General features: G+C 59.7%; 1 protein-coding gene across 1 annotated transcript in view; it reads left to right on the plus strand.

Moving 5' to 3' along the window:
- The first annotated feature begins 12,162 nt into the window (after positions 1-12,162).
- The window catches only part of ACOT7 (acyl-CoA thioesterase 7), a 140,086-nt gene continuing 125,373 nt past the window's right edge, over positions 12,163-26,875 (plus strand). Inside the window, exon 1 of the mRNA XM_075906808.2 lies at positions 12,163-12,297. Coding sequence (XP_075762923.2) covers positions 12,260-12,297 — 38 coding nt within the window. The 5' untranslated portion in view covers positions 12,163-12,259. The remainder of the gene's footprint in view (positions 12,298-26,875) is intronic.

A 26,875-nucleotide genomic window follows, 5' to 3' on the forward strand; every position in this document is an offset into this window, starting at 1 on the left:
AACCCATCCCCCACCTCCCCTCACACACCCCAGTGCTCCCTGTGCCCCCAGCCCCCCTCACACAGGGGAGAGGTCATAACCCATCCCCCACCCCCCTCACACACCCCAGTGCTCCCTGTGCCCCCCCAGCCCCCCCTCACACAGGGGAGAGGTTCTAACCCATCCCCCACCTCCCCTCACACACCCCAGTGTTCCCTGTGCCCCCCCAGCCCCACCTCACACAGGAGAGAGGTCATAACCCATCCCCCACCTCCCCTCAGACACCCCAGTGCTCCCTGTGCCCCCCCAGCCCTCCCTCACACAGGGGAGAGGTTATAACCCATCCCCCACCTCCCCTCACACACCTCAGTGTTCCCTGTGCCCCCCCAGCCCCCCCTCACACAGGGGAGAGGTTATAACCCATCCCCCCCCAACAGGCTCTCCCAGTCCCAAGGGAGCAGCCACAGTCCCAGGGCGATTCACACCCCAGATCTCACCCCAAGGAGCTCGCTGGGCCTGCCTATGGCATCCAAAGGGTTATTAACAGCAGACGCGGCTGAGGGTAGCGGGCTGGGGAAAGCGCATCCCCCCGTCCCCAGGGCTCGGCGCAGGCTCTGAGCGGGGGGGGGACACGCTGCCGGCTGAGCAGTCTCTGGGCCCCTCCGGTGCGGGACGGGTCAGGGAATCCTTCCCGGCCTCTGTCCCCGGCGAAGGGGCGTGTGGCGCGGAGGGCGGGTGAAGGGATGGAGGCGCCCTCAGGATCCTTTTGTCCCCGGGTGTGCCGTAGTGGGGGTACCTTGCTGTTTGCTGGGCTTGGGCTGTGGGTGACCCCCACTGGTTACTGTCTGGACCACGGTCCAGCGGAGTAGCTGATGGGACAGGGAGGTGCCTGTTCGACCGGTTACCCCCCCAGGGAGAGGGACAAAGGAAGGTGGATGCCGCCCCTGGCTGGGGGCAGGGCTGGAAGTGAGGGTATGTCTACACTAGAAAGTTAGTTCGAACTAACGGACGTTAGTTCGAACTAACTTTCCTATGCGCTACACTAGCGCTCCGCTAGTTCGAATTTGAATCGAACTAGCGGAGCGCTTAGTTCGAACTAGGAAAACCTCATTTTACGAGGACTAACGCCTAGTTCGAACTAGCTAGTTCGAACTAAGGGCTGTGTAGCCCTTTAGTTCGAACTAGTGGGAGGCTAGCCCTCCCCAGGTTTCCCTGGTGGCCACTCTGGCCAACACCAGGGAAACTCTATGCCCCCCTCCCGGCCCCGGACCCCTTAAAGGGGCACGGGCTGGCTACGGTGCCCGTGCCAGGTGCAAGCCTGCCAGCACCCAGCTAGCAGACCCTGCACCTGGCACGGCACAGAGCCACCCACCCGATGCCTCCCAGCCCACCCCCTCTTGCCGGGACCAGGCTGGCGGCTCCCGGGAGCTTGCCCTGGACCGCAAGAGGCGGGCACCTTCCTGGGCTAGTGCGGACATCGTGGACCTCGTCCACGATCTCCGCACTAGGCACAGGAAAGTGGCCGGCTAGGGCAGGAGAGCTGCCAGCCTGGCCACCCAGGAGCAGGTGTGCATGAAAATCAAGGGGGTCCACTGAGACCCCCGACACTGAGCCCTGAGCTTACAATGGCCGTACTGGGTCAGACCAAAGGTCCATCTAGCCCAGTAGCCTGTCTGCCGACAGCGGCCAACCCTAGGGACCCTGGAGGGGATGGACCGAAGACAATGACCAAGCCATTTGTCTCGTGCCATCCCTCTCCAGCCTTCCACAAACTTTGGGCAGGGACACCACTCCTACCCTCTGGCTAATAGGACTCCATGGACCCAACCTCCATCACTTGATCTCACTTCCCTTTAAACTCTGTTCTAGTTCTAGCCTTCACAGCCTCCTGCAGCAAGGAGTTCCACAGGTTAACTATTTGCTTTGGGAAGAAGAACAACTTTCTCTTACTAGTTTGAAGCCTGCTACCCATTCCTTTCCTTTGGTGTCCTCTAGTCCTTCTTTATGGGAACTCAGGAAGAACTTTTCTGAATGCACCCTCTCCACCCAACCCCTGCTTTTAGAGACCTCTATCCTGTCCCCCCTCCGTCTCCTCTTTTCTAAGCTGAACAGTCCCAGTCTCTGTAGCCTCTCTTCATCTGGGACCTGTTCCCAACCCCTGATCATGTTAGTTGCCCTCCCCTCTCCCAGCCTTTCTCTTCCCCTCTCCCACCTCCTTTTCCCAGTCTCCCCCAGTTTTTTTCAATAAAGACAGAGTCAATGTTGGAAGAAACGTTTTATTTTGTACATCAATAAGAAGGGGGGCTAGGGAAGGGCAAGTGGAAGAAGGTGAGGGAGGAATGGGGCACGAGCCCCCGATGGGGAGGACTGGGCTGGCTCTGCGGGCTTCTGGGGGTGGAAGCTCTCCTGCAGCCCCCCAATTACTCCCTCTCCCCAGATGGCAGCCTGCGGCAAGTGCAGCCGGGCTGATGGCCGAGTGGTGTGATGTGCCCAGTGTGGGCACTCAGGGCACTCCAAGCCAGAACTTCTTTGCAAGCGGGGCACCCCTTAGAACTGTGTGTCCGGGGTGGGGGTCGGGACCCTTTAAGCGCAGCCCTCGGCTAGCCTGAGACAGTATCTCCACGCTCTAAGTCCTCCTTTTATGCCCTGCCGGCACTGCTTCCGGCCATCCTTAAGCCCTGTTCAGAGTCCACTCAATGTGGACTTACTAGTTCGAACTAGCAAAACGCTAGTTCGAACTAGTTTTTAGTTCTAGATGCGTTAGTTCGAACTAGCTTAGTTCGAATTAACTAATTCGAACTAAGTTAGTTCGAACTAGCGCTGTAGTGTAGACGTACCCTGAGGGAGTTGAGTTTCTGTCTGGGATCATGGAGGAGACAGCCTAGGGAAGGGGCTGGGATTTAGGGGCCCAGTCTCCCCCATCTCAAGGGGGCCTGAGGCATCCTAGGCCTGCCCTGGAACCAGATGACATCTGTGCTGTGCTGTGTCCTGGAGGAGCAATAAACTGGCTCTGTTCTACTGGCTGGTGGAGTCTGTCTGTGCCATTACAGGGGTGCAGGAGACGGGAAAATCCCAATGCGCCGTCACACCTGGCCCACGCGGCGGGGAACCTGCCCTCCTCCGGTGGGATGGTGTGAGGCCCCCAACCCTGCACCCCTCCGCAGCCAGAGGTGACTCCGCCGGCCAGCAGAGGAGAAGGGTTCTTGCTTCTCAGACACAGCTCAGCGTAGGAGCGATGCTCACACGGGAGCCAGGGCAGAGCCTTGTTCCTCTTGGGGGGAGGGTAAAACATCCTCACCCCCCCCAGCCCAGCTGGGACTGACTCACCGCCCGGCCCTACCCCCAGCCTGGGGCCGGCCCTGCCTCTCTTCTTCTGTCTCTCCCTGGGAACAGGGTTGTTATCTGCCCAGGCTGGGACTTAGGTGTCTGGACCAATCCACACGTGGGGTGAGTCATGGGGAATCGCACATAGCAGCACAGCCAGGTGGAGACACGGGGTTACAAGGTAGACAGCCCCCCCACATCACAGATGGTGCCTCCCAAACTGGAGTGTCACGTGGCCAAGCCGCCTGTCCACGTTCTGTTTAAGCAAAGATCAGAGGGGCACCTGCTGGGGGAGGTTTGTGGGAGAATTCCCACACCAAAGGGCCACTGCGGGTGGAGCATGGCTATCCGCTCAGCCGCCACCCTCCACAAGAGGTGGGCGCGCCTGCTGCTGCCTCTCAGAAGCAAACTTTTAAAACACAAGCCCAGAGCGGATGCTCATCAGGTCCCCACACGAATGGGGCAGGCATGTGACAGCACAGAGAGATGCAGCACAAGCTCTCACCAGACACCTGTGCCCAGAGTGTGGGGTAAACACGCAACAGTGCGAGAACAGTTCAAATCTAGGGCCGTCCCCCCGATGGAGCCCGGTGTGTTCCTGGGGCTCTGGAAAAGGTGAAGGGGGGGGGCTGTATATGGTGGTGGGGGGGGGGGTCTGTGTATGGTGGTGGGGTGTCTGAGAAGCAGTGTGAATTGACAGTGCAGTGATCCGCCAGCATCGCTCCCTCCCGAATCGATCACATGGCTGGCTTTTCCCTCTGCGTCGTCATCCTTGAGCCTGTTTTGTTTCCTGGCCGTTAAATGACTCTTGTTCCTTTCTCTCACTTGTTTGCTGCCACTGATTCTGTTGCCCGGGAGTAGCAAGGGAGGGAGCCCACGTATAGCTCAGCCGTGGCCCTTTACTCCCCGAGCTTGCCGGTAGAAATGCCGGTCTGCCCCAGCACCGCCCCAGCAGCCCCGGGAAGCTGAAAGAGGGAACACCACCGTGGGGAGACTTTTCCTGAGGAAAGCGAGTCCAGAAAGGGCCTTTCTGCTGGGTGCTCACACATCGCCCCCCAGGGACTGAATGCGAACAGAGCAGGGCCCAGCGGTGGGATCCCGACTTCCGGGTGGAGTTCTGTTCTGGTGAGCGCTGTGCGCTCCCTTTGGCCCAAACGTTCAGACGTGGCTGCTCACTCAGTCTGGGTTTGCTTGTGAGTGTGCCCCCTCCAAGGGCGGTCTGGCCTGGTACTAGTCTGTGACGCCTGTTAATTGCTTAAAAGGGCTGGATGGTGCCACTTCCTTCCGCGCAGAAGGAAAACGTTTGTGCTCGGGCAGTCCCCGTGGCCTTGGGTGCGTGCTACCCGGTAAACCTCGAGGCGCTGTCAGTCAGGGCATGAGCTGGCCACGTCGGGTGAGGTGGGTGGAACCAAAGGGCAGATTTCTCCTGCAGTGAGTCAGCCAGAAGAGAGCTGGCAATTTGTAGAGAATCCTCCGCCAAAGCTCTTGGCTATTTCGATTTGAGACAGGACTGACTCTACGGGAGATGTAGAGCCTCCAGGGTTTAGCAGCTGCAGAACCCGCCACGCCCCTTCAATGCGAGACTCATCTCTAAGGAGCAGGGGAACGTGTGGCCGGGTGGCTCAGTTCTGTGGCCTGCAGTGGGACAGTAGATGTACTTTCCAGGCTCCATGTCATCAGGAATGTCTTACAGCAGATTAGCCCGGCTTGTGAGATCCCTGCCAGCTTGGAAGGAGGAGGCGTGATGGGATACAACGTGGCATGTGAGGCTGCATCCTTAGAAGAGGCCCCTTAGTCTCACGCAATGAGATGGGCCACTGCGCAGAGACTTGCTCGCTTTTAGCCTTAGATATTCTGGAAGCCACCTTGTGAAACCCAGAGGGAAGTTCGACACGTTCACTTGCCCACGCAGTGCACATCACACGTCCCAGGGTTTTGTGGCTGAGGAGCGTGCTGTGCATTACATAGCTCCCCAACGGAACTGGGGCGGCACATCGGGGTTCCCCCGACTCCTGCACCCCCATAGTGGCACGAACAGACTCCACCAGCCAGTAGAATAGAGGAAGTTTATTGCTTCTCCAGAACAGCATAGGTGTCATCTGGTTCCAGGGCAGGCCTAGGATGCCTCAGCCCCCCTTGAGATGGGGGAGACTGGGCCCCTAAATCCCAGCCTGTTGCTTAGGCTGCTTCCTCCATGATACCAGACAGAAACTACCAAGTCCCTTCCAGCCCTGCCCCCCAGCCAGGGGCTGGCCTCCCCCTCCTTCCTTTGTGTGTCTCCCTGGGAGGTAACTGGTCGGACAGGTTGGGAGCCTCTTGCATAATGACTCATCCCTGTCCTGCTGGGCCGTGCTACAACCAGCCGCCAGCGGAGGTCACCCACAGCCCACCGCCCAGCACAGCAACCAGCAAGGTACACATCCCGTGCGGCACTCATCTCCGATAGCTTCGCTGGAACCTCCACTTGCCCAGTTCTGGGCCTCTCTTTTCTAACTCTAGGGGCTTTGCCATGTAACGGCTCTAATTCTTAAGCTGCTTGCTATCGCCCAACAGGGAGTGCACTCAGAGACTCCCACGTCAAGGCGCACTGAAGTGCAGTGTATCTTGCGGTGTGTTGGCCGCGTATTCGATTCCTTGGCACGCGGTAGAGAAACGCCACATCTTTCTCCAGATGACTGCGGCACGGGTGTGTTTTATCTTACCGCACTATGATTCGTTCGGGGGAAGATACAGGTGCCCTGACCACTTGGGTGAGATGGATTAGTGAGATGATGCATGTTCTATCAAGTCAAGAAAACCCAGCACCTTTTCACTGTGATCCCGGAAATGTGCACCGTTGAGAGCCATCTCCCAAAGGAGGGGCTTCCGAAATACCCGCTTGCTCTGCTCCTGGCACGAGGGCGCTGAGGTTCACACCAGCGCCCAGTGGAACGCTAGCAGATTTCGGCTTCCATCCAACACTCCTAAGCAGACCCACTTGCGCTGTCGGCTGCACTTTGCCCATTTTCGGGAGGAAAGGCTAATTCACAGACAGGTTTTATTCCCCAGGCCCGCTCACGGTTCATTCCCCCTTTCCCACGTTGATACCAAACTGCCATCAACCAGAATTCTCACACTGGACTTCCTGACCCATCTGCAGCTGCGTGGGGCACCTGAAAATTTGGGGCACTCGAGTCTTAATGTCCACCCACCCTCCTCCTCCCATCCCTGTTCCGTGGCTCAGCTTCCTCCGGAGAGGAGCGAGTTAACGTCCTAGTGACAAAGCCTGCCAGAGCGATTAGCAGAACGCCAAGTCGGGGACAGAGCCAGTCCAGTGGTCGTTAAGCCCCGGGGGTATCCTGCCAGTTCCCGAATGTTCTGGGTTAGTTGACAGGACCCGAGTTTAAAATTTGCTTTAAAAATGTTAGTGCATTGCTGAGAGCGATACAATCACAGTATCACCCCCCGCTCCGGGCTGACATGGGGCGCAGGGGCACCGGTTTATTGGCACTGCCCAGGGCCCCATCCATCCTCAGGACGGCCCTGAATAACCGGCACCAGTCTCCAGTCGCTAGCACCAGTTAGTCTCTGAGGAGGTCCCTGAAGATTCCCCACAGACACAGACTTGGGAAATTTCCCTCCTGCCTCCCCCGTGCAGAATCGTCTCCCTCCTGCCATTCCCAAGCCGGAAATTCCAGGTCTCTCCTCTCTGCCATGGCCTGTTCCCACTGGCTTTTCCCGCTGCTCTTCGGCTGTGCTTATCCTCTGGGTCTAGCTCAGTATCTGCCTCACAGGGACAAGATGCTGCCAAGGGTGCCCTAGAGGAGAGCCCGGAGGGGTGAGGCTGCAGGCCCTCCGAGGCGTGCTGGGTTTGAGGCAGAATTCCTGCGGGCGGCTCCCAGGAGCCACGCCAGAGCTCTGGAGCGGCAGCCGCTTCGTTTCTTCCCACTGCATTTTAGTCAGTGTCTCTTGCCAAGGCATGGAGCGGCCGGGGGCGGGCGGTTCACTGCGCTGGACAGCTGCCCAGGAGGAAGTGTGCAGAGACCAGACTCAGTTCACAAAGGCTGCCAGCTGGACTGTCGACAGTTCCCAGTTCCCCGTGTCACCACAAATCCCAGGGGCGAGTCCCTCCCTCTGCTTCCGGCAACTCCAGTTTGTGAATGAGTGAGGCAATACCCAGTCTGGGAGCAGCGCTCGCTTCTAAGCACGTTAACCCTTTGCTGCTCCCCTCGCAGGGACCTGCTGAGACGCCAGGGTGACTCCAGGCCTGCAGCGGAAACAGGAAATGAGGGGAAGACTCCCTGGTGCCCCCCAAGCACATAAATAAAACGCACAAACTCCACCCCATGCAGCCTCCTCCCAGCCCAGCTTTTACCCAAAGGTGAGACGGGCCAGACCCCGTGGACTTAGCTCGCTGCATGGAAGGTGCCGAGCAGAGCCCTCGGCAGGCAGGCAGAGGCCCTAGGACGGTGGAGATTCTGCTTCTCTCAAATGGCTCTTTCCCCCGGTATCCTTAAATAAGACGCAAACAAAGCAGACCAGCCGGCATCCCTAGAAACAATGGGCATTGCAGACAATGCAAGAGCCACTGTGGCTTTAAGTAACGGCCGAGGCAGCAGGAAATCCAGAAGGCGCCATGGCAGGGAAGTGGAGGCAGCGTGCCGAGGCGCTGCGGCAGGGGAGGCAGCGTAGCACAGGAAAGCGAACCTTGCGCCGGGCGGTGCAAGTGAGTGGGAGGGCAAGGGCTGAAACTGGAGCCCTGTGACAGGCAGGTCCCCGCGCCGTGGCTGTCAGGGCGGATCCCGTGGCTCGTTACTGCAGATACAGATGTGGGTGCGGATACACGTTTTGTATCTGCACAGAGCTCGACCTACCAACTAGCTGCTTACAGTCACCATGAAGCCTTCTGCCCACACATCCAAGGATCAGACCTGTTAGACTGGAGAAATACTCCCTGGGAAGGCAGGACCGGCCACGCTGTGGTTGGCTGCTCAGCGTGGCTGGGAGGCTCCTAGCCAGGGCAGTGAGCGGCGGGTGGGCATCAGGCAGCGCAGGGCCCTGAAGGCGCCTTGCCCTAAGGCCAGGCTGCCTGAAGGGCCTGGTTCACTGCTGGGTGCGCCACTGGAGTGACGCTGGGGCCACGCTGGCACCACACAGCGGGAGCTAAGGCCCAGAAACGTCGAGGCGAGGGAAGGAATGGTGCTCGTCCTCTCATAGGCCAGTGACAAGAGTCCAATGCCGGCGAGAGGAGCAGAAAGGGAAAGTCCCCAGCCACGTACAGAACAAGCCGTTCGAAGGAAATACCCACTCAACGACTTCTCCGAAAAGTAAGGCCCGGCCCGTCGCTGGGATGACGCATTCTGCAACTGTTAGTCACCGTGAGCAGTGCTTAGTTTCACTGGTGCGAGTGGAACAGGTCACATGACTACTTGTGAGCGTGAGCACTCCGCCGGTCAGCCAGGCGTGCCGAATTGGGCTCTTAACCCGTGCAGAGGCTGTTGGTATCGCCACGTAAGGAGCAGCTCTGGGAAAATGACTCTGGTTTGGGCTCTCGCGGCTGTCTGCAAGGAGTCCCAGTGCATTCAGTCCGGCTGAGAAGCTGTCCCCACGCTGCTTTCCAGTGGGGCCAGTTCTCATCCGGGAAATACAAACACACACTTTTCCGCAGTTCTTCCCTACCCCACTTGCTCCCTGGTGCACAATCCCTGGAGAGCCGCCTCGGTTGTGGTTTGGCATCTGAGTCTCGGGCAAACATTTAGGCCTTGGGCAGGGATGGGACGTACTGGGGGGACTTGTTATCTCTGCGTCTGAAAGCAAATTCCAATCCCTTTCAATGACCATTCAGCAGCAAGTGTGCTCAGGGGCAGACCCGCTCTCGCACGAGTGTGAAACTGGAATAACGCCCTTCAAGTCAATGGAGCCTCTCAGCTGGTCCCGCTGCTTGCCGAGAGCTGGTGTCAGTTATGAAAGGACAGGTGGTCAGGCAGAGACAAGATCCATTGGGATCCCTACGTGGTGTCTTTGCCAGCAAACTACGGCCGGGAGCGTCCCACTCCTGGTTCTAGGCGCATGGGTCGTGTTGCTGGGGGCCAGGAAAAGACAGAAGAGCTTGTTGGTGTTTGATCTGTGACCTGAAATTAATCCCAAGGAGAGCAGCCCCGAGCGGGAGGGTGACTTTCCTGGGAAGGCTGAGAAATGTGGAGGGGCAGAATTTAAGAGCCAGGTTGAGTTTATTTGTATTTCTTGTTCTGGGATGCTGAGCTTCATCAGAATGATTGTTCTGGAGCCGGGGGGGGGGGGGGGGGGGCAGTTTAGACCGCAGCCATGACATCTCACACAGGTGTGAGATCAGACTCTAGGTGTCTCTGTTGGACCGTAGCACCCACAGTAGCAAGTGCCCGCTCCCTGCACTGTGAGAGATACCTGGTGACTACGCCCCTTTCCCGTGGGAGGAGAAGCGTGGCCAGAACTCGACTCCACACCGAGAACGACAAATCTGTGTTACTAATGGAGCTGGTTGAAACTTGGACTGTCTGCTGGGTGGGAAACGTCGAGGACAGGGAGACACTGATGCAAAGGAAACGGCTTGCTTGGGACAGCTTGTCTGCAGGAACATTCCCCCTGAAATGGGTTTCAGGCGGCTCTAGCTGCACGTGGTCTGGCTGTGGTCACGCCTCCAGCAGTCCCAGTCCCCCAGGCGTGGCACGGCTCTGCTCGTCCCCTCACATTTATGGCTGACACGTTTTACATCCAAAATACCGACTCACAGGTGGGCGTTACTCCCCCCCACAGGAAGAATCCCACACCGTCTTCACACGCCTGCCTGAAGAATTCGCTGCATCCCCCCAGCTGGGGTCTTTGTTCCACAGTTAGGCCTCGGGGGGGGGGGGGAGGGAGTGAGGGGAGGGAAGGGAAGGCGAGGTAGGGCTGCCGAAGGACACTGCCGCTTGGAAGTCACAGCAACAAGTCCTTCTGAGTTCAGCTCCTCCTCTTCCCTTCCAGTGACCGTTAGGCTCTGTCTACACTTAAAATGTGGTGGTGCTTCAGTGTAGACCCTGGCTACAGTGATGGGAGGGGGTCTCCGGTCGTAGTTAAGAACATAGGAATGGCCAGACTGGGTCAGGTCAACAGTCCATCCAGCCCAATATCCTATCTGCCAGCAGTGGCCAATACCAGCTGCTAATTAATTATGCAATGAAGTGCAGCAATATTCTACTCCGCACTTCATTTGCATAAGCTTTTGTGGAAGAAGGCTGCAGTATAGACACAGCCCTGATCTCTTTTCTAAGCTGAAAAGTCCCATTCTTTTCAGTCTCTCTTCATGTGAGACTTGTTCCAAACCCCTCATCATTTTCGTTGCCCTTCTCTGAACCTTTTCCAAGGCCCAAATATCTTTTGTGAGACGAGGCGACCACACCTGTACACAGTATTCCAGATGTGGGCGTCCCATGGTTTTCTATGGAGGCAATGCTATATAACTTTATATATAGCAAGGAGTTAATCTGTCTCCTTCCTACCAGCCTACGGCTGTCTGCAGCAGGGGTGATGCCGGGTTACCTCCGTCTGGCAGGGAGTGAGTTTTGCACCCTCCTGTGATACAAACAGTGCGTGTGAGTTCCAGAGCAGCCCTCCCTTGCTCGTCCCGCCACGTCTAGAACTGGACCATGAGTGCTTATTGAAGTAGGAATAAGATCCTCCGGAAAAGGGCGCTTTTTCCGGAGGATCGGGGCCAGTGTAGACGCTCTTTTCCGGCTTTTCTAAAAGCCGGAAAAAAGCGGCGGACATTTTTATTTAAATGCCGCGGGGGATATTTAAATCCCCCGCGGATTTCCCTATTGCAATCGCTGAAATTAACATGCCCCTTCTGGAAAAGGGGCCAGTGTAGACGTAGCCCTGGTGTGAACAGAAAGTCTCAGAGTACTTCTGCTTTGACTTTGATATGTTAAAGAAGAACAATCCACAACTGAACTGTCTAAGCATTTTGTATCTAGGATATCTAAACCTGTAACTCAGGGCTGCTGCTTTCACTCTTGGAAGTGACAGCCTGCCTGCATGCATCATAAAGTTTTTCCTTCTAGGTTTCTCTCCTGCCTCACTGATTTGACCTCCGGCCTCGGACCCTTCTGGGGGCTCTGTACCCCAGGGGAGTGAGATTTCCCCCTCACATGTATCTGCCCCTTGTGCAAGTAGCCCCTGGGGGGGCTGTGAATAACCCTGTGGCACTAGCTGGGTAAGCCAGTGAACAGTACATGGAACATGGAACTTGGGTGCTGCCAGCTCTTGTGATTTATCCTGAGTTCTGTGTTTCTGCCTTCTGCTGCAGCAGTTCTCTCTGTGTTCAGAAAGCAGAAGGAGCTGAACTAGCCTGCCCGCCCTCCCCCCACCAGTGACTGGCACTGGCACGTACCTGCTGGTCTGAGCCCTCCCTGCCCTCTGGCCCTGGCAGCCCCTCGATCCCTCAAGCTCTCCACTCCTGCCCCCCCAAGCAGCAACAGGGGCCCGTGGAGGCAGATTAGTGGCATTTCAGTGCTGGGGAGCACGTTGCCTGGGGAGAAGCACAGCCCCTGGGCGGGGAAGGCGGGCGAGCCGCAGCCCCTGCCAAGCAGTGTTCCCTCTCCAGCTGCCCATCCACGGGAGGAATAAATCGTATCATGTGCACCGAGGCACGTGCAGATGTGCACCACAACAGGCACTGCTGCTGTCAGGCAGCAGGGTGGCCCCGGGCTCTCCCTAAGCGGCCCCCCAAGCGCGGGGCTTACAAGGGGACACTGCTGGCGGGCCACGCCCCGCAGCCAGTGGCGGTCTGACGTCACAAGGGGGAGGCGATGACGCAGCGCGATGACCTCACGCTCCGAGCCAACCCGGGCAGGGCAGGGGCGGGCCCGCAGCCGAGGGGCGTGTCCCGCGCAGGCCCCGCCCCGTCCCCATTCATCCCCGTTGGGCTGCGGCCGCACCTCGCTCGGGCCCAGGTGTCGCCATGTCCGCGGGGGGCCCGGACGCCATCCAGATCAGCAGGTAGGGGGGGCGGGGCGGGGCTGTGACGTGGCTCCTCCCCCCCGCCCTTGCGGCTACGGCACCTGCTTCGGGCAGGAGGCCCCAAAGGGGGGGGGGGGGCAGCACTGGGGGCCTGTGTGTGTGTGGGGGGAGGGCAGCAGCACTGGGGGCCTGTGTGTGTGGGGGGGGAGGGCAGCAGCACTGGGGGCCTGTGTGTGTGGGGGGGGGAGGGCAGCAGCACTGGGGGCCTGTGTGTGTGGGGGGGGGGGAGGGCAGCAGCACTGGGGGCCTGTGTGTGTGTGGGGGGAGGGCAGCAGCACGGGGGGCCTGTGTGTGTGGGGGGGGGAGGGCAGCAGCACGGGGGGCCTGTGTGTGTGGGGGGGGGAGGGCAGCAGCACTGGGGGCCTGTGTGTGTGGGGGGGGGAGGGCAGCAGCACGGGGGGCCTGTGTGTGTGGGGGGGGGAGGGCAGCAGCACGGGGGGCCTGTGTGTGTGTGTGGGGGGGGGAGGGCAGCAGCACTGGGGGCCTGTGTGTGGGAGGGGGGAGGGCAGCAGCACTGGGGGCCTGTGTGTGTGTGGGGGGGGGGCAGCAGCACTGGGGGCCTGTGTGTGTGGGGGGGGCGGGCAGCAGCACTGGGGGCCTGTGTGTGTGTGGGGGGGGAGGGCAGCAGCACGGGGGGCCTGTGTGTGTGTGGGGGGGAGGGCAGCAGCACGGGGGGCCTGTGTGTGGGGGGGGGGGGGGCAGCAGCACTGGGGGCCTGTGTGTGTGGGGGGGGGCGGGCAGCAGCACTGGGGGCCTGTGTGTGGGGGGGGGAGGGCAGCAGCACGGGGGGCCTGTGTGTGTGTGTGGGGGGGAGGGCAGCAGCACTGGGGGCCTGTGTGTGGGGGGGGAGGGCAGCAGCACTGGGGGCCTGTGTGTGGGGGGGGAGGGCAGCAGCACTGGGGGCCTGTGTGTGGGAGGGGGGAGGGCAGCAGCACTGGGGGCCTGTGTGTGGGGGGGGCAGCAGCACTGGGGGCCTGTGTGTGTGTGGGGGGGCGGGCAGCAGCACTGGGGGCCTGTGTGTGTGGGGGGGGCGGGCAGCAGCACGGGGGGCCTGTGTGTGTGGGGGGGGGAGGGCAGCAGCACGGGGGGCCTGTGTGTGTGTGTGGGGGGGGGAGGGCAGCAGCACTGGGGGCCTGTGTGTGGGAGGGGGGAGGGCAGCAGCACTGGGGGCCTGTGTGTGTGTGGGGGGGGGGCAGCAGCACTGGGGGCCTGTGTGTGTGGGGGGGGCGGGCAGCAGCACTGGGGGCCTGTGTGTGTGTGGGGGGGGAGGGCAGCAGCACGGGGGGCCTGTGTGTGTGTGGGGGGAGGGCAGCAGCACGGGGGGCCTGTGTGTGGGGGGGGGGGAGGGCAGCAGCACTGGGGGCCTGTGTGTGTGTGTGTGGGGGGGGGGAGGGCAGCAGCACTGGGGGCCTGTGTGTGTGGGGGGGGAGGGCAGCAGCACTGGGGGCCTGTGTGTGTGGGGGGGGCGGGCAGCAGCACTGGGGGCCTGTGTGTGTGGGGGGGGCGGGCAGCAGCACTGGGGGCCTGTGTGTGTGGGGGGGGGCGGGCAGCAGCACTGGGGGCCTGTGTGTGGGGGGGGGCGGGCAGCAGCACTGGGGGCCTGTGTGTGTGGGGGGGGAGGGCAGCAGCACTGGGGGCCTGTGTGTGGGGGGGAGGGCAGCAGCACTGGGGGCCTGTGTGTGGGGGGGGAGGGCAGCAGCACTGGGGGCCTGTGTGTGGGGGGGGAGGGCAGCAGCACTGGGGGCCTGTGTGTGGGGGGGGCGGGCAGCAGCACTGGGGGCCTGTGTGTGGGGGGGGAGGGCAGCAGCACTGGGGGCCTGTGTGTGGGGGGGGCGGGCAGCAGCACTGGGGGCCTGTGTGTGTGGGGGGAGGGCAGCAGCACTGGGGGCCTGTGTGTGGGGGGGGAGGGCAGCAGCACTGGGGGCCTGTGTGTGGGAGGGGGGAGGGCAGCAGCACTGGGGGCCTGTGTGTGTGTGGGGGGGGGGCAGCAGCACTGGGGGCCTGTGTGTGTGGGGGGGGGCGGGCAGCAGCACTGGGGGCCTGTGTGTGGGGGGGGGAGGGCAGCAGCACGGGGGGCCTGTGTGTGTGTGTGGGGGGGAGGGCAGCAGCACTGGGGGCCTGTGTGTGGGGGGGAGGGCAGCAGCACTGGGGGCCTGTGTGTGGGGGGGGAGGGCAGCAGCACTGGGGGCCTGTGTGTGGGAGGGGGGAGGGCAGCAGCACTGGGGGCCTGTGTGTGGGGGGGGGCAGCAGCACTGGGGGCCTGTGTGTGTGTGGGGGGGCGGGCAGCAGCACTGGGGGCCTGTGTGTGTGGGGGGGGCGGGCAGCAGCACGGGGGGCCTGTGTGTGTGGGGGGGGAGGGCAGCAGCACGGGGGGCCTGTGTGTGTGTGTGGGGGGGGGAGGGCAGCAGCACTGGGGGCCTGTGTGTGGGAGGGGGGAGGGCAGCAGCACTGGGGGCCTGTGTGTGTGTGGGGGGGGGGCAGCAGCACTGGGGGCCTGTGTGTGTGGGGGGGGCGGGCAGCAGCACTGGGGGCCTGTGTGTGTGTGGGGGGGGAGGGCAGCAGCACGGGGGGCCTGTGTGTGTGTGGGGGGGAGGGCAGCAGCACGGGGGGCCTGTGTGTGGGGGGGGGGAGGGCAGCAGCACTGGGGGCCTGTGTGTGTGTGTGTGGGGGGGGGGAGGGCAGCAGCACTGGGGGCCTGTGTGTGTGGGGGGGGAGGGCAGCAGCACTGGGGGCCTGTGTGTGTGGGGGGGGCGGGCAGCAGCACTGGGGGCCTGTGTGTGTGGGGGGGGCGGGCAGCAGCACTGGGGGCCTGTGTGTGTGGGGGGGGGCGGGCAGCAGCACTGGGGGCCTGTGTGTGGGGGGGGGCGGGCAGCAGCACTGGGGGCCTGTGTGTGTGGGGGGGGAGGGCAGCAGCACTGGGGGCCTGTGTGTGTGGGGGGGGAGGGCAGCAGCACTGGGGGCCTGTGTGTGGGGGGGGAGGGCAGCAGCACTGGGGGCCTGTGTGTGGGGGGGGGCGGGCAGCAGCACTGGGGGCCTGTGTGTGGGGGGGGAGGGCAGCAGCACTGGGGGCCTGTGTGTGGGGGGGGCGGGCAGCAGCACTGGGGGCCTGTGTGTGTGGGGGGAGGGCAGCAGCACTGGGGGCCTGTGTGTGGGGGGGAGGGCAGCAGCACTGGGGGCCTGTGTGTGGGAGGGGGGAGGGCAGCAGCACTGGGGGCCTGTGTGTGTGTGGGGGGGGGGCAGCAGCACTGGGGGCCTGTGTGTGTGGGGGGGGGCGGGCAGCAGCACTGGGGGCCTGTGTGTGGGGGGGGGAGGGCAGCAGCACGGGGGGCCTGTGTGTGTGTGTGGGGGGGAGGGCAGCAGCACTGGGGGCCTGTGTGTGGGGGGGAGGGCAGCAGCACTGGGGGCCTGTGTGTGGGGGGGGAGGGCAGCAGCACTGGGGGCCTGTGTGTGGGAGGGGGGAGGGCAGCAGCACTGGGGGCCTGTGTGTGGGGGGGGCAGCAGCACTGGGGGCCTGTGTGTGTGTGGGGGGGCGGGCAGCAGCACTGGGGGCCTGTGTGTGTGGGGGGGGCGGGCAGCAGCACTGGGGGCCTGTGTGTGTGGGGGGGGAGGGCAGCAGCACGGGGGGCCTGTGTGTGGGGGGGGGAGGGCAGCAGCACGGGGGGCCTGTGTGTGTGTGGGGGGGAGGGCAGCAGCACTGGGGGCCTGTGTGTGGGGGGAGGGCAGCAGCACTGGGGGCCTGTGTGTGTGTGGGGGGGAGGGCAGCAGCACTGGGGGCCTGTGTGTGTGTGTGGGGGGGAGGGCAGCAGCACTGGGGGCCTGTGTGTGTGGGGGGGGCAGCAGCACTGGGGGCCTGTGTGTGGGGGGGGCAGCAGCACTGGGGGCTTGTGTGTGTGTGTGTGTGGGGGGGAGGGCAGCAGCACTGGGGGCCTGTGTGTGTGTGGGGGGGAGGGCAGCAGCACTGGGGGCCTGTGTGTGTGTGGGGGGAGGGCAGCAGCACTGGGGGCCTGTGTGTGGGGGGGGGGCAGCAGCACTGGGGGCCTGTGTGTGTGGGGGGGGCAGCAGCACTGGGGGCTTGTGTGTGTGTGTGGGGGGGAGGGCAGCAGCACTGGGGGCCTGTGTGTGTGGGGGGGGCAGCAGCACTGGGGGCCTGTGTGTGTGGGGGGGGCAGCAGCACTGGGGGCCTGTGTGTGTGTGGGGGGGAGGGCAGCAGCACTGGGGGCCTGTGTGTGTGGGGGGGGGGAGGGCAGCAGCACTGGGGGCCTGTGTGTGGGGGGGGGGGAGGGCAGCAGCACTGGGGGCCTGTGTGTGTGGGGGGGGGAGGGCAGCAGCACTGGGGGCTTGTGTGTGTGTGTGTGGGGGGAGGGCAGCAGCACTGGGGGCCTGTGTGTGTGTGGGGGGGGAGGGCAGCAGCACTGGAGGCCTGTGTGTGTGTGGGGGGGGAGGGCAGCAGCACTGGGGGCCTGTGTGTGTGGGGGGGGGGCAGCAGCACTGGGGGCCTGTGTGTGTGGGGGGGGGCAGCAGCACTGGGGGCCTGTGTGTGTGTGGGGGGGAGGGCAGCAGCACTGGGGGCCTGTGTGTGTGGGGGGGGGAGGGCAGCAGCACTGGGGGCCTGTGTGTGTGTGTGGGGGGGGCAGCAGCACTGGGGGCCTGTGTGTGTGTGTGTGTGTGTGGGGGGCAGCAGCACTGGGGGCCTGTGTGTGTGTGGGGGGGGGGGCAGCAGCACTGGGGGCCTGTGTGTGTGTGGGGGGGCAGCAGCACTGGGGGCGTGTGTGTGTGTGGGGGGGCAGCAGCACTGGGGGCGCGTGTGTGTGTGTGGGGGGGCAGCAGCACTGGGGGCCTGTGTGTGTGTGTGTGGGGGGGGCAGCAGCACTGGGGGCCTGTGTGTGGGGGGGCAGCAGCACTGGGGGCCTGCGTGTGTGTGTGGGGGGGCAGCACTGGGGGCTTGCGTGCGTGTGTGTGTAGGGGGGCAGCACTGGGGGACGTGCGTGTGTGTGTGTGGGGGGCCAGCACGGGGGGTGTGCGTGGGGGGCCAGCACGGGGGGTGTGCGTGGGGGGGCAGCACGGGGTGTGTGTGTGGGGGGGCAGCACTGGGGGCCTGCGTGTGTGTGTGGGGGGGCAGCACTGGGGGCTTGCGTGTGTGTGTGTGGGGGGCTGTGTGTGGGGGGGGGCAGCCCTGGGCACTGGGGGCCTGGCCTGTGTGGGGGGGCCTGTGTGTGTGGTGGGGGGACAGCCCCGGGCACTGGGGGCCTGGTGTGTGTGTGTGTGTGTGTGTGTGTGTGGGGTGGGGGTGCAGCCCACGGGGCTATGGCAGGGCGTTGGTGGGTTATTGGCAGGGCCTGGAACATGTCATGTAACTGGCTAACCTGTTAAACACCGTGTTTAACGGGTTAACTGGTTTAATCTTCGCATCACTAATTTCAACCTAAGGCTAGAACCCCGACTGTGGCTGCTTCCACACGGCAGGTGAGGTGCTGTGTGACGGCCCCAAAGGCAGTTCTGCTATCCGCCCCTCGCTTACCACGGGGCAGGGGGGAGAGTGTGGGAAGAGCGGTGCCGGGACCTGCCAGCAAGGACCCTTCTGCAGGCCTACCTTGTAGGAGCCACGCGGGGGCCTGTGGGGTGCAGGGCGTGGTCCGTGCTGGCGAGTGCTGAATACTCGTGATGCAGCGTGTCAGTTGCTGGAGTGCTGTTCTGGGTGCAGGGATCCCGAGGTCACAGCCTCCAGTGCGTGCGCAGCGAGCGTTGTCAATGACCCTCCCCCTGCCGCCGATCAATAGACCTGTCTGCTGCCTGGCATTGGCACGCTGGGCATATGTGGATTGCTCTGGCTTCTTGTCTCATGGCATCTCCAGTCATGTGCCCATGGGAGTAATTAGAGTTTAGAAGCAGGCTGCGAGAGGGTTCAGCGTCCTTTGGGGGATAGTCATTTACTTGTTCCTCGGTGCCTTGGGCTGAATGCACTTAGGATCAGGGCTCAGTTCAGAAAGTCACTGGTGCAGCTTGCTGTAATCCACGCTTCTAAAGTATGCTGACTCACTGGGTTTCATCTCCTTGTGCTGCTGTGGGCTAGCTAAAGAATTCCATGTTTGTGATCCTGTTCCAAATGCTTGTAGCAAGGGTTTGAGTTGTAGGTGATGATAAATACCTGATCGTGTTTCACACCTGCCATTTTTCCACAGGGGTTCAGTCCCTCATTGAACAAAGTTCTCCGTAGGCCCCTTTCTCTGTAATGTATGAAGAGAGATTGCAAGCTGTGTCCAGGCCTTACTAGCTCCTGGTCTAGGCTGGCAGGAGGTTGGGGTGGCACGGCAGAGGTGCAGCTACTTCCTTCACTGCTGGAACAAGGCGATGAAGTTGTGTGAGTGTGGTGCGGCGGGGGAAAGCGTTGTGTGCAAGGGTCTTCTCGCGGGGTGTGTGTGTGTGTGTGTGTGTGTGTACAACTCTATCCCATTTGGGATATGTTTACGTTGACCCAGTTTGGAGCCTGGCTTATTTCTGTAGCTACAGCCCGGCCTTGGTTTGCAGCTGCAGAAGCAGTGTCTCAGCTGTACTTCTTGGTGCTAGGCTGTGTTCCTGAACTGTCTCTGCATGAGTCTGAGGCTACGTCTAGACTGGAAGCCTCTTTCGAAAAAGAGCGTCTACCCTACAACCAGAACTTTCGAAAAGCAAGGCACTTTCTTGAGAGAGCACCCAGGCAGTCTGGACGCACTCTTTTGAAAAAGCACCATTTGCATGACATAGCACTTTTTTTCGAAAGAGCACTTTGAAAAAAGGCGTTCTTCCTCGTAAAACGAGGTTTCCCGCGGTTGAAAATACTGCCGCGTTCTTTCCATTTACTTTGGAAAGAACTCAGCAGCAGTCTAGATGCAGGGGAAATTTTTTTGAAAAAAGCCACTTTTTTTTGGAAAAACCCCTGTAGTCTAGACACACCCCGAAGTAGGGATGTTAATTTAGATTAATTGGCAAATCGAATAGTCAGTTCCATTTGCATTGACTAGTCGATTAGTCGACAGGCTCCTCTGCCTTTGAAGTGGAGCAGCACTCGCAGGGCTGTCCTAGCTCTTCAAAGGCAAAAGCACTGTGGGGAGCACGAGATGGGGGGCTCAAGCAGTCCCCTGCTGGCCCCTTGCTGTCACTTTGAAGCATCCCCTCCTCCTCCCTTGGCTCTTTCTTATAGAGGCAGTGGGGGGGAGGGGAAGGAGACTAGTGTGTCGACTGGTCGTTCACGTCCCTAGTCTGAGGGTGACCAAGGTAAAAGCAAAGTAAACATTCTTGATGAGCTTAGGTTTAAATGCCTCTTGTCTTGGTATCGCCGTTCCTGGCGATTCTTGGGACGGTCCCGCTCCGCACCGCGTTAGTCGCTGTTGCAGATCTTAGTGGCATTGCTGCTTTCCACGCAGGCATTGTCCTGTTCAAGGGTCAGGCTCAGTTAGAATCACAGATGGGATTTGCATTTATAAAAGAAAACTAGAATTTAATTTGGGAAATCAGTTATAATAAAACCATTGGCTAATGGCCCCCTGCAGTATTTGCCTCACCAACACTGGTGAGTTGTTAAACATGAAACTAACTAATCGGTATCCCTGGGTAAATGCGAGTGACACAGAATCCTAGAACACTAGGACTGGAAGGGACCTCGCGAGGTCATTGAGTCCAGTCCCTGCCCTCCCGGCAGGACCCAGCACTATCTAGACCAGTGGTCTCCAACCGTTTTACACTCAAGATCACTTTTTAAATGGCAGGGCAAGCAAAGTCCCCAGCCCTCCTTGAGGCCCTGCCCTCTCCATTCCCCTCCTCTCCATCGTTTGCGGTCCCCTGCCCTTCCTCACTCTCCCTGGGTTGACAGGAGGTGCGGGCTCTGGGGTGGGAATGAGGGATTTGGGAATGTGGGAAGGGGTGAAAGGAGCAAGCTGTGGGAGGGAAGGAGGAGGTGCAGGAGGAGGTGGGGAAGGGGCTGCTGGCTCGGGGAGGACTCCAGGCTGGGGAGGGTTGGGGTGCTGAGCAAGCCGCAGGTTTGTGGATATCGGGTGCAGGAGTTTGGGTTGGGGTGTGTGAGGCGCTCAGGGTGGGGAGGTTGTGAGTATGATGGGCTCAGGACACAGGTTCGCGGTGTGTGGATGGTGCAGGCGTGTTGTGGCAGAAGACTTGGAGATGTGGAGGCTGCAGGAGTTTGGGGATGTGAGGGGCTCAGGGCAGTGGGTTCGGGTGCATGATGGTCTCAGGGTTGGGGCGGGGGAGGGTGCAGGAGTGTTAGATGCTGCGGTGAGATGGGGGTTTGGCCCCAATTGGGGGCTTGTTGGCCAGGCTTCATTTTTAAATAAAATACGATGTCCTACCCTAACGTTTCAGCATTGTCTGTAGTTATGGGTGGGGTGGGGAACCTGTTTTGGGTCGGGGTCCCTGACCCACAGAACAACCAGTTGGGGACCACACAAGTGAGATGCAAAGAAACAAACCCTCCAAAAACCCACCAAGCTTCATTGATCTGGCCCTGACTGAGACACTTCCCTCCCTGGCACTCCAGCCCTATGGAGGGGGAGGGTAGGTAGGACAGAGGTTCAAGGTCTCGGGCCAGATTAACTCTTCTGGGGTTCCAGAGTTAGTGGATTTTGTGGGCCCCTCTACAATCTGAGGTGGGGCCAAAAATGAGGGATCCAGTGTGCAGGACGTGGCTGCCAATGAGTGGGATAGGGATGGGGGGGGAGGCAGAATCTGGGTGGAAAGTAGGGTACAGGAGCAAGCTGGGGGTAGGTGTCTGTCCAGGAGGCAGGAGCAGAGTGCTGGTGAGTGTCTGGCCACGGGGCAGGTTGCTGGAGGGGGCCCAGAGCAGGGTACTTGTGGGGGTCTGGGCAGGGTGCTGGTGGGGGGTCTGGGCAGGAGGAGGGGGAGGGGACAGGGACAGCTTGGCTGGTATCTGAGGGTCCCGCAGCTGCATGCCAGATCCAGCATCTCAGGAAGCATGCACACTGCTCCTCCCCTCCCCAAACAGCAGGCCTGCTTCCTGAGATGTCGGCTCTGGCGCACAGCTGTGGGAGTTCTTCTCTGCCCCTCCCTGCTGCAGGAAGGGAAAGAGGAAGGCAGCATGGGGAAGGAAGTCCTGTGGCTGCGCACCAGAGCCGGCATCTCAGGAAGCGTGTCTGCTGTTTTGGGGAGGGGGGGAGCTGTGTGTGTACTTCCTGAGATGCTGGATCTGGTGCGCAGCCATGGGACTGTGCCCCCCCCCCAACTCTTCAGGAAGCCATTTTCACAGGGGGTTGTAGGGTTGTAGCGCCAGCGCGGGCTCCTTCTTGGGGGTGGGGGAGAAGTAGGGAGGGCTGGGAACACCTCGCAATCGACTGGTCATGCATCCGCAGTCAGCCAGTCGATCGCAATCAACGGGTTGGTGACCACGGGTCTAGACCATCCCTGACAGGCGTCTGTCTAACCTGCTCTTAAATATCTCCACAGATGGGGATTCCACAACCTCCCTGGGCAATTGATTCCAGTGTTTAACCACCCTGACAGGATGTTTTTCCTAATGTCCAACCTAAACCTCCCTGGCTGCAGTTTCAGCTCATTGCTTCTTGTTCTATCCTCAGAGGCCAGGGAGAAGAATTTTTCTCCCTCCTCCTTTTGACACCCTTTTAGGTATTTGCAAACAGCTATCGAGTCCCCTCTCAGGCAATAATGACTCTGTCTGACTTCACTCCAATACAGCTGATGAAGTGGGGTTTACCCACGAAAGCTCATGATTCTGTGTAATGTGATTAGCCTCTAAGATGCCATAGGACTAATTCAGAGGGGGAGCCGAGTTAGTCTGTAACTAGAAAAACTTAAAAAACAACAAATGGTCTAGTAGCACCTTAAAGACTAACAAAACATGTCGATGGGATCATGAGCTTTTGTGGGCACAACCCACTTCTTCAGATGACTGGAGTGTTAAGGGACTACAGGCAGTCCCTGACTTACGTCGGATCCGCACTTACGAATGGGGCTTTCTCGCCCCGGAGGTCGAGGTGGCGGATTGCTACCTGCGAGCTCTGGGGCGAGAGAGCCCCGTTCGTAAGCTGCTCTGGTGCCCCTGGTCTGCTGGAGACCGTCTCCAGCAGACCAGGGGCACCGGGCGGGTTCCCGCGCTTCTGAGGCTTTGCCAGAGCAAAGTCTCAGAGGCGCGGGACCCCGCCGCGGCTGCGGCTTCAGTCCCGGTGCCTGTGGTCTGCTGGGGACGGTCCCCAGCAGACCACAGGCACCGGGACTGAAGCCGCAGCCGCGGCGGGGTCCCGCGCCTCTGAGACTTTGCCAGAGCAAAGCCTCAGAGGCGCGGCACCCCGCTGCCACTGCGGCTCTGCTCCCCGTGTCCCTGGTCTGCTGGGGGGGGCACAGCTAGTGTGGCCCCCCCCCAGCAGACCAGGCTTTTGTTTTGGACCCTGGGGCAGAGCAGCTGGGGCGCTGCCGATTGGTCCTGCAGCGCCACTCTGGGCACTACTGGACCAACCCGGCAGCACCCCAGCTGCTCTGCCCCATGCGTCCTGATTCAGCCGCTGCTGGTCAGTTTCAGCAGTGGCTGAATCAGGACGCCTGGGGCAGAGCAGCTGGGGTGCTGCTGGGTTGGTCCAGTAGCGCTGAGGAGCGGTGCTACTGGAGCAACCCAGCAGCACCCCAGCTGCTCTGCCCCAGGCTTCCTGGAATCAGCTGCTGATCAGTTTCAGCAGCAGCTGACTTGGGGACGCTTGGGGTTCTTAAGTTGAATCTGTATGTAAGTCAGAACTGGCGGTCAGTTTCAGCAGCGGCTGAATCTGGACGCCAGTTCCGACTTACATACAGATTCAACTTAAGAACAAACCTACAGTCCCTATCTTGTACGTAACCCGGGGATTGCCTGTACTTGTTTTTAAAGTTACAGACTAACATGACTGCCCCTCTGTGACTTCACTTTTGTTCGCTAGTTTTGGAGAGCACTTCTGGTAGGCTCTGGAATGAGAGATCCTTTGACGGTTTTTACACTGGAGTGAGAGCTCTATGGCACGTCTGAGTTACAGCAGTAGCTGAGGGTGGACATGAGGATGGTCGAGTAGAGGGCCTGCTAGGAGAGCTGCTGACGTTGGTCAGGCTTGGGAGCAGGAGACTGGCTTTCCCTCTGCTTCGTGTGCTTTGGGTTAGCTCGTGTGCCTGGTCGAGCTGTCAGTAGCACTTGTTATGTGGTCAGGGCCAGACCTTCATCTCCTGTAGACAAGGGCAGCCGGGAGGCTGGGGGGAAGTGCAGGAATGCACGGTGGTGGTAAAATGTGTATTAAAGTGAACGTGCATTTTACCATGGCTACAAGCGGGCTGTGTGTGTGGCAGTGGCTCCCCGCAAGCACTGGCTCTCGCCTGCTCCCGCTGTGCTGTGGGGGGCTGGATGTAACTGCATGTTAACCAATGAGCCCTCGCTCGTCCGTTAACCGTGTAACCCAGGGCTACTCAACATGCAGCGATTGTTTGCGGCCCGCGGTGCGGTTTGGGTTTACGTGGGGCTCAACACGCGGCCCACGGGTGGGAGCCAAAACCAAAAAGCAGACAATAGAACGGTCTTCTGTTGAGATGCATTTTGGCAGTTAAATTCCTGCATTGTCGTTGCTCATTGAAAGGTCTGTCATACAGGTGGAAATCGGGTCAATATTGCACTGTATTAATATCAGCAGAACTGACTTAAATGGGGCCTGCGTGTTGTGCAGTCTTGCCTTAATCTTTGTCTTCATGCCTGTCGGTGTGAAAGTAGCTACAGTAAAACTCCATTAGTTCAGCATCCAATGCTCTGGCACTCCTGGTGGTCCGGCACCATCAGGAACCCGGAAGTGCTGGGGCAGCCGGACAATTGGAGCTGCTCTGCGCCCGGCTTCCCTGATTCAGCCGCTGCTGAAACTGGCCAGCAGCTGAGTTGGGGAAGCCGGGGGCAGAGCAGCTGGGGTGTTGCCGGCTTGGTCCCGTAGCGCTGCCCCTCGGGGCTGCGGGACCAACCCGGCAGCACCCCAGCTGCTCTTGGGGACTCCTAGAGCAGAGCATCCGGAATGCTGCCGGGTTAGTCCCGCAGCGCCGAGGGGCAGCGCTACGGGACCAACCCAGCAGCACCCCAGCTGCTCTGCCACAGGCGCCATTATTCAGCTGCTGCTGAAACTGACCAGCAGTGGCTGGATCAGGGATGCCTGGGGCAGAGCCAGACTATTGGAAGGGGGGGAGCTATGAGGGGCTGGGGTGGCATCCCCCCCACCCCATCCCAGGCACCTCATAGCCACTGTCACGATTGAGGGTTAGCCAGCAGCCTGAGGATTAAGGGGTTAACTACACCTAGCCAGGTGGAGTGACCAGTAGGAATGTAGGTGAGACTTTCAAACTGGGACAAAGGAATTTGGGGGTGGTTGTTGTTGTTATGTCTCTGGGTGAATCCTCTGGGTGAGTCCTCTGCAGCTACAGAGAGGGACAAGCGTGTCTGTCTGTCTGTGTCTCTCTCTCTCTCTCTCTTCCCCCCTCCCCCCCCCCAAGAAACTATTCTTCACTTACTGTAAGTAGGGTAAAGTTTAGGTAGTTTTGTTGTTTTACGGGTTGGGTAGGGGGTCTAATATCTGGCACTGCTTAAGAGATGTTTGGCTTTTCTTTGTAACTAAGTTCTAGCCATGGTGTAATTCCTCCATGAGTATATTTTGTTACCTTTCCATCTGCTCCTTATGCTTGCAACAGGAATATTGTTGTAGTAATAAGTTTTCTTTTCTTTTTATTAACCTGGCATTGGTTACTTGTGTGCCTGATTTTTATAATAGGGGTGAGATTTCCCAAATGATCTTCCCCTAATCTCGTTATTAATATTTGGGTGGTGGCAGCGGAAGTTTTATTCCCAAAATCTAGGGTTTTGAGATTTTGAGGCAAGTTTTATACCAAGGCCTGGTAGATAAGGCTTTGGGGTCACCTGCTGGCCCCCACTTCTGCATTTATCGTGCCAGAGTAGGGAAGGAGCCATGGCATGGTGGGATTATTTTGAGAACCCAGGATTTTTAAAAGGACACAGGTTTTTCTTTTGAGTTGCAAGCTTTGCAGTTTTTCTCTTGTTTTTTTTTTTTTCCTTTTGTTTTCTGGGCTGCTCAGAGGGGCAGACAGAAGGTTAAGCTTAAGCCAGACACAGACCATCCCAACCAGTTTTTTTTATATAGCTTTCGTGACAACTGAATAGCTAGGGCAGTTAAGGCCGTGTTGGGGACTCAACCCAGATGGCTTCGGTTCGTTGTCTGACCGCAAAGAGACAGGCAACACCAGCAAGGTCCAATCATAAGCTCTTTATTGAAGAGTGCGCACAACAATAGAGAGCGGCCCGTCTCCAAAAAGAACCAGCCCCAATTTCAATAACAGGTAGGCTTATAAAGATAGTTCCGTCGCGTCATAGACTAGTCACCTAAGCAACCCACCCTCCTTTTCTTAGTTAGAAAGTTCTAGTATTCATGCATATCTGGCCAGCCATGCATTGTGGCCTTAAGCCATTCATAATGCGTTAGCAACTTTCTTATCAATCCCAGAAGACAAGTACCAGGCAACAAGGAGACAGGGAGTTAAGAACAGCAGAGGGCAGAAACAGGGAGTCAGTTTATCAGTTCTCAGAACAAGCTGTTCACTCACCGCAGGTACAAGAACGCAATTTTGTACTTAGCGTACCTTTGCAACCTAAGCAAGTGTGTAGAGTGCCCTTGCTTGAACCGTGTCTCCAGTTCTGCTCAGGGATTACCCAGAAACCTTTGTTAGCTTCTTTTTGGTTTGCCTTCGGATACCCGTCCTAGGCCCAGTTTCCTGTGACCTAACAGCAGGATGTCCAGCTCTAGGACAGATTCGGAGAGGGCAGGAGCAATGTACAGCTGTGCTGCTCCTCCCTCACCTCTGCCTTCTCTATGGGAAGCTGCCCACGAGGCAGCTGGCAGACCTCTAACTCCGAGAGAGGTTGAGCTTCTCCTACGGATAGAGGAGAGGCGAGCACAAACTGAGCATGAAGAACAAAAACACCAAGCTGAGGAGGAGCTCAAGGAACAAGAACACCAGGCCAAGCGAGCAGCAATCGAAGCAGAAACAGAAGTGAAGCACGCACATCGGGCTAAGCGAGCAGCAATCGAAGCAGAAACAGAAGTGAAGCGCGCACATCGGGCTAAGCGAGCAGCAATCGAAGCAGAAACAGAAGTGAAGCGCGCACACCAGGCTAAGCGAGCAGCAATCGAAGCAGAAACAGAAGTGAAGCGTGCACATCCGGCTAAGCTAGCAGCAATCGAAGCAGAAACAGAAGTGAAGTGCGCACATCTGGCTAAGCTAGCAGCAATCGAAGCAGAAACAGAAGTGAAGCGCGCACATCGGGCTAAGCTAGCCGCAATAGAAGCTGAGGATGAGCAGAATGAACGAGAATACCAGGCAAGACTAGCAGAAATAAAGGCAGAGACCAGACGAATGGAAGAACCACAGAGACTGTATCTTCCCAGGAGTTCGGTGTACAACCATATGGGGAAGGGGTGTGATTATAGCATGGCTAATATGTGTAATCAGGCTGGTACCTTAATCCAGCCCCAGGACATGT

Source organism: Pelodiscus sinensis, chromosome 24 (assembly GCF_052426305.1).
Source record: "Pelodiscus sinensis isolate ZL-2025 chromosome 24, ASM5242630v1, whole genome shotgun sequence".
Lineage (NCBI taxonomy): Eukaryota > Metazoa > Chordata > Testudines > Trionychidae > Pelodiscus > Pelodiscus sinensis.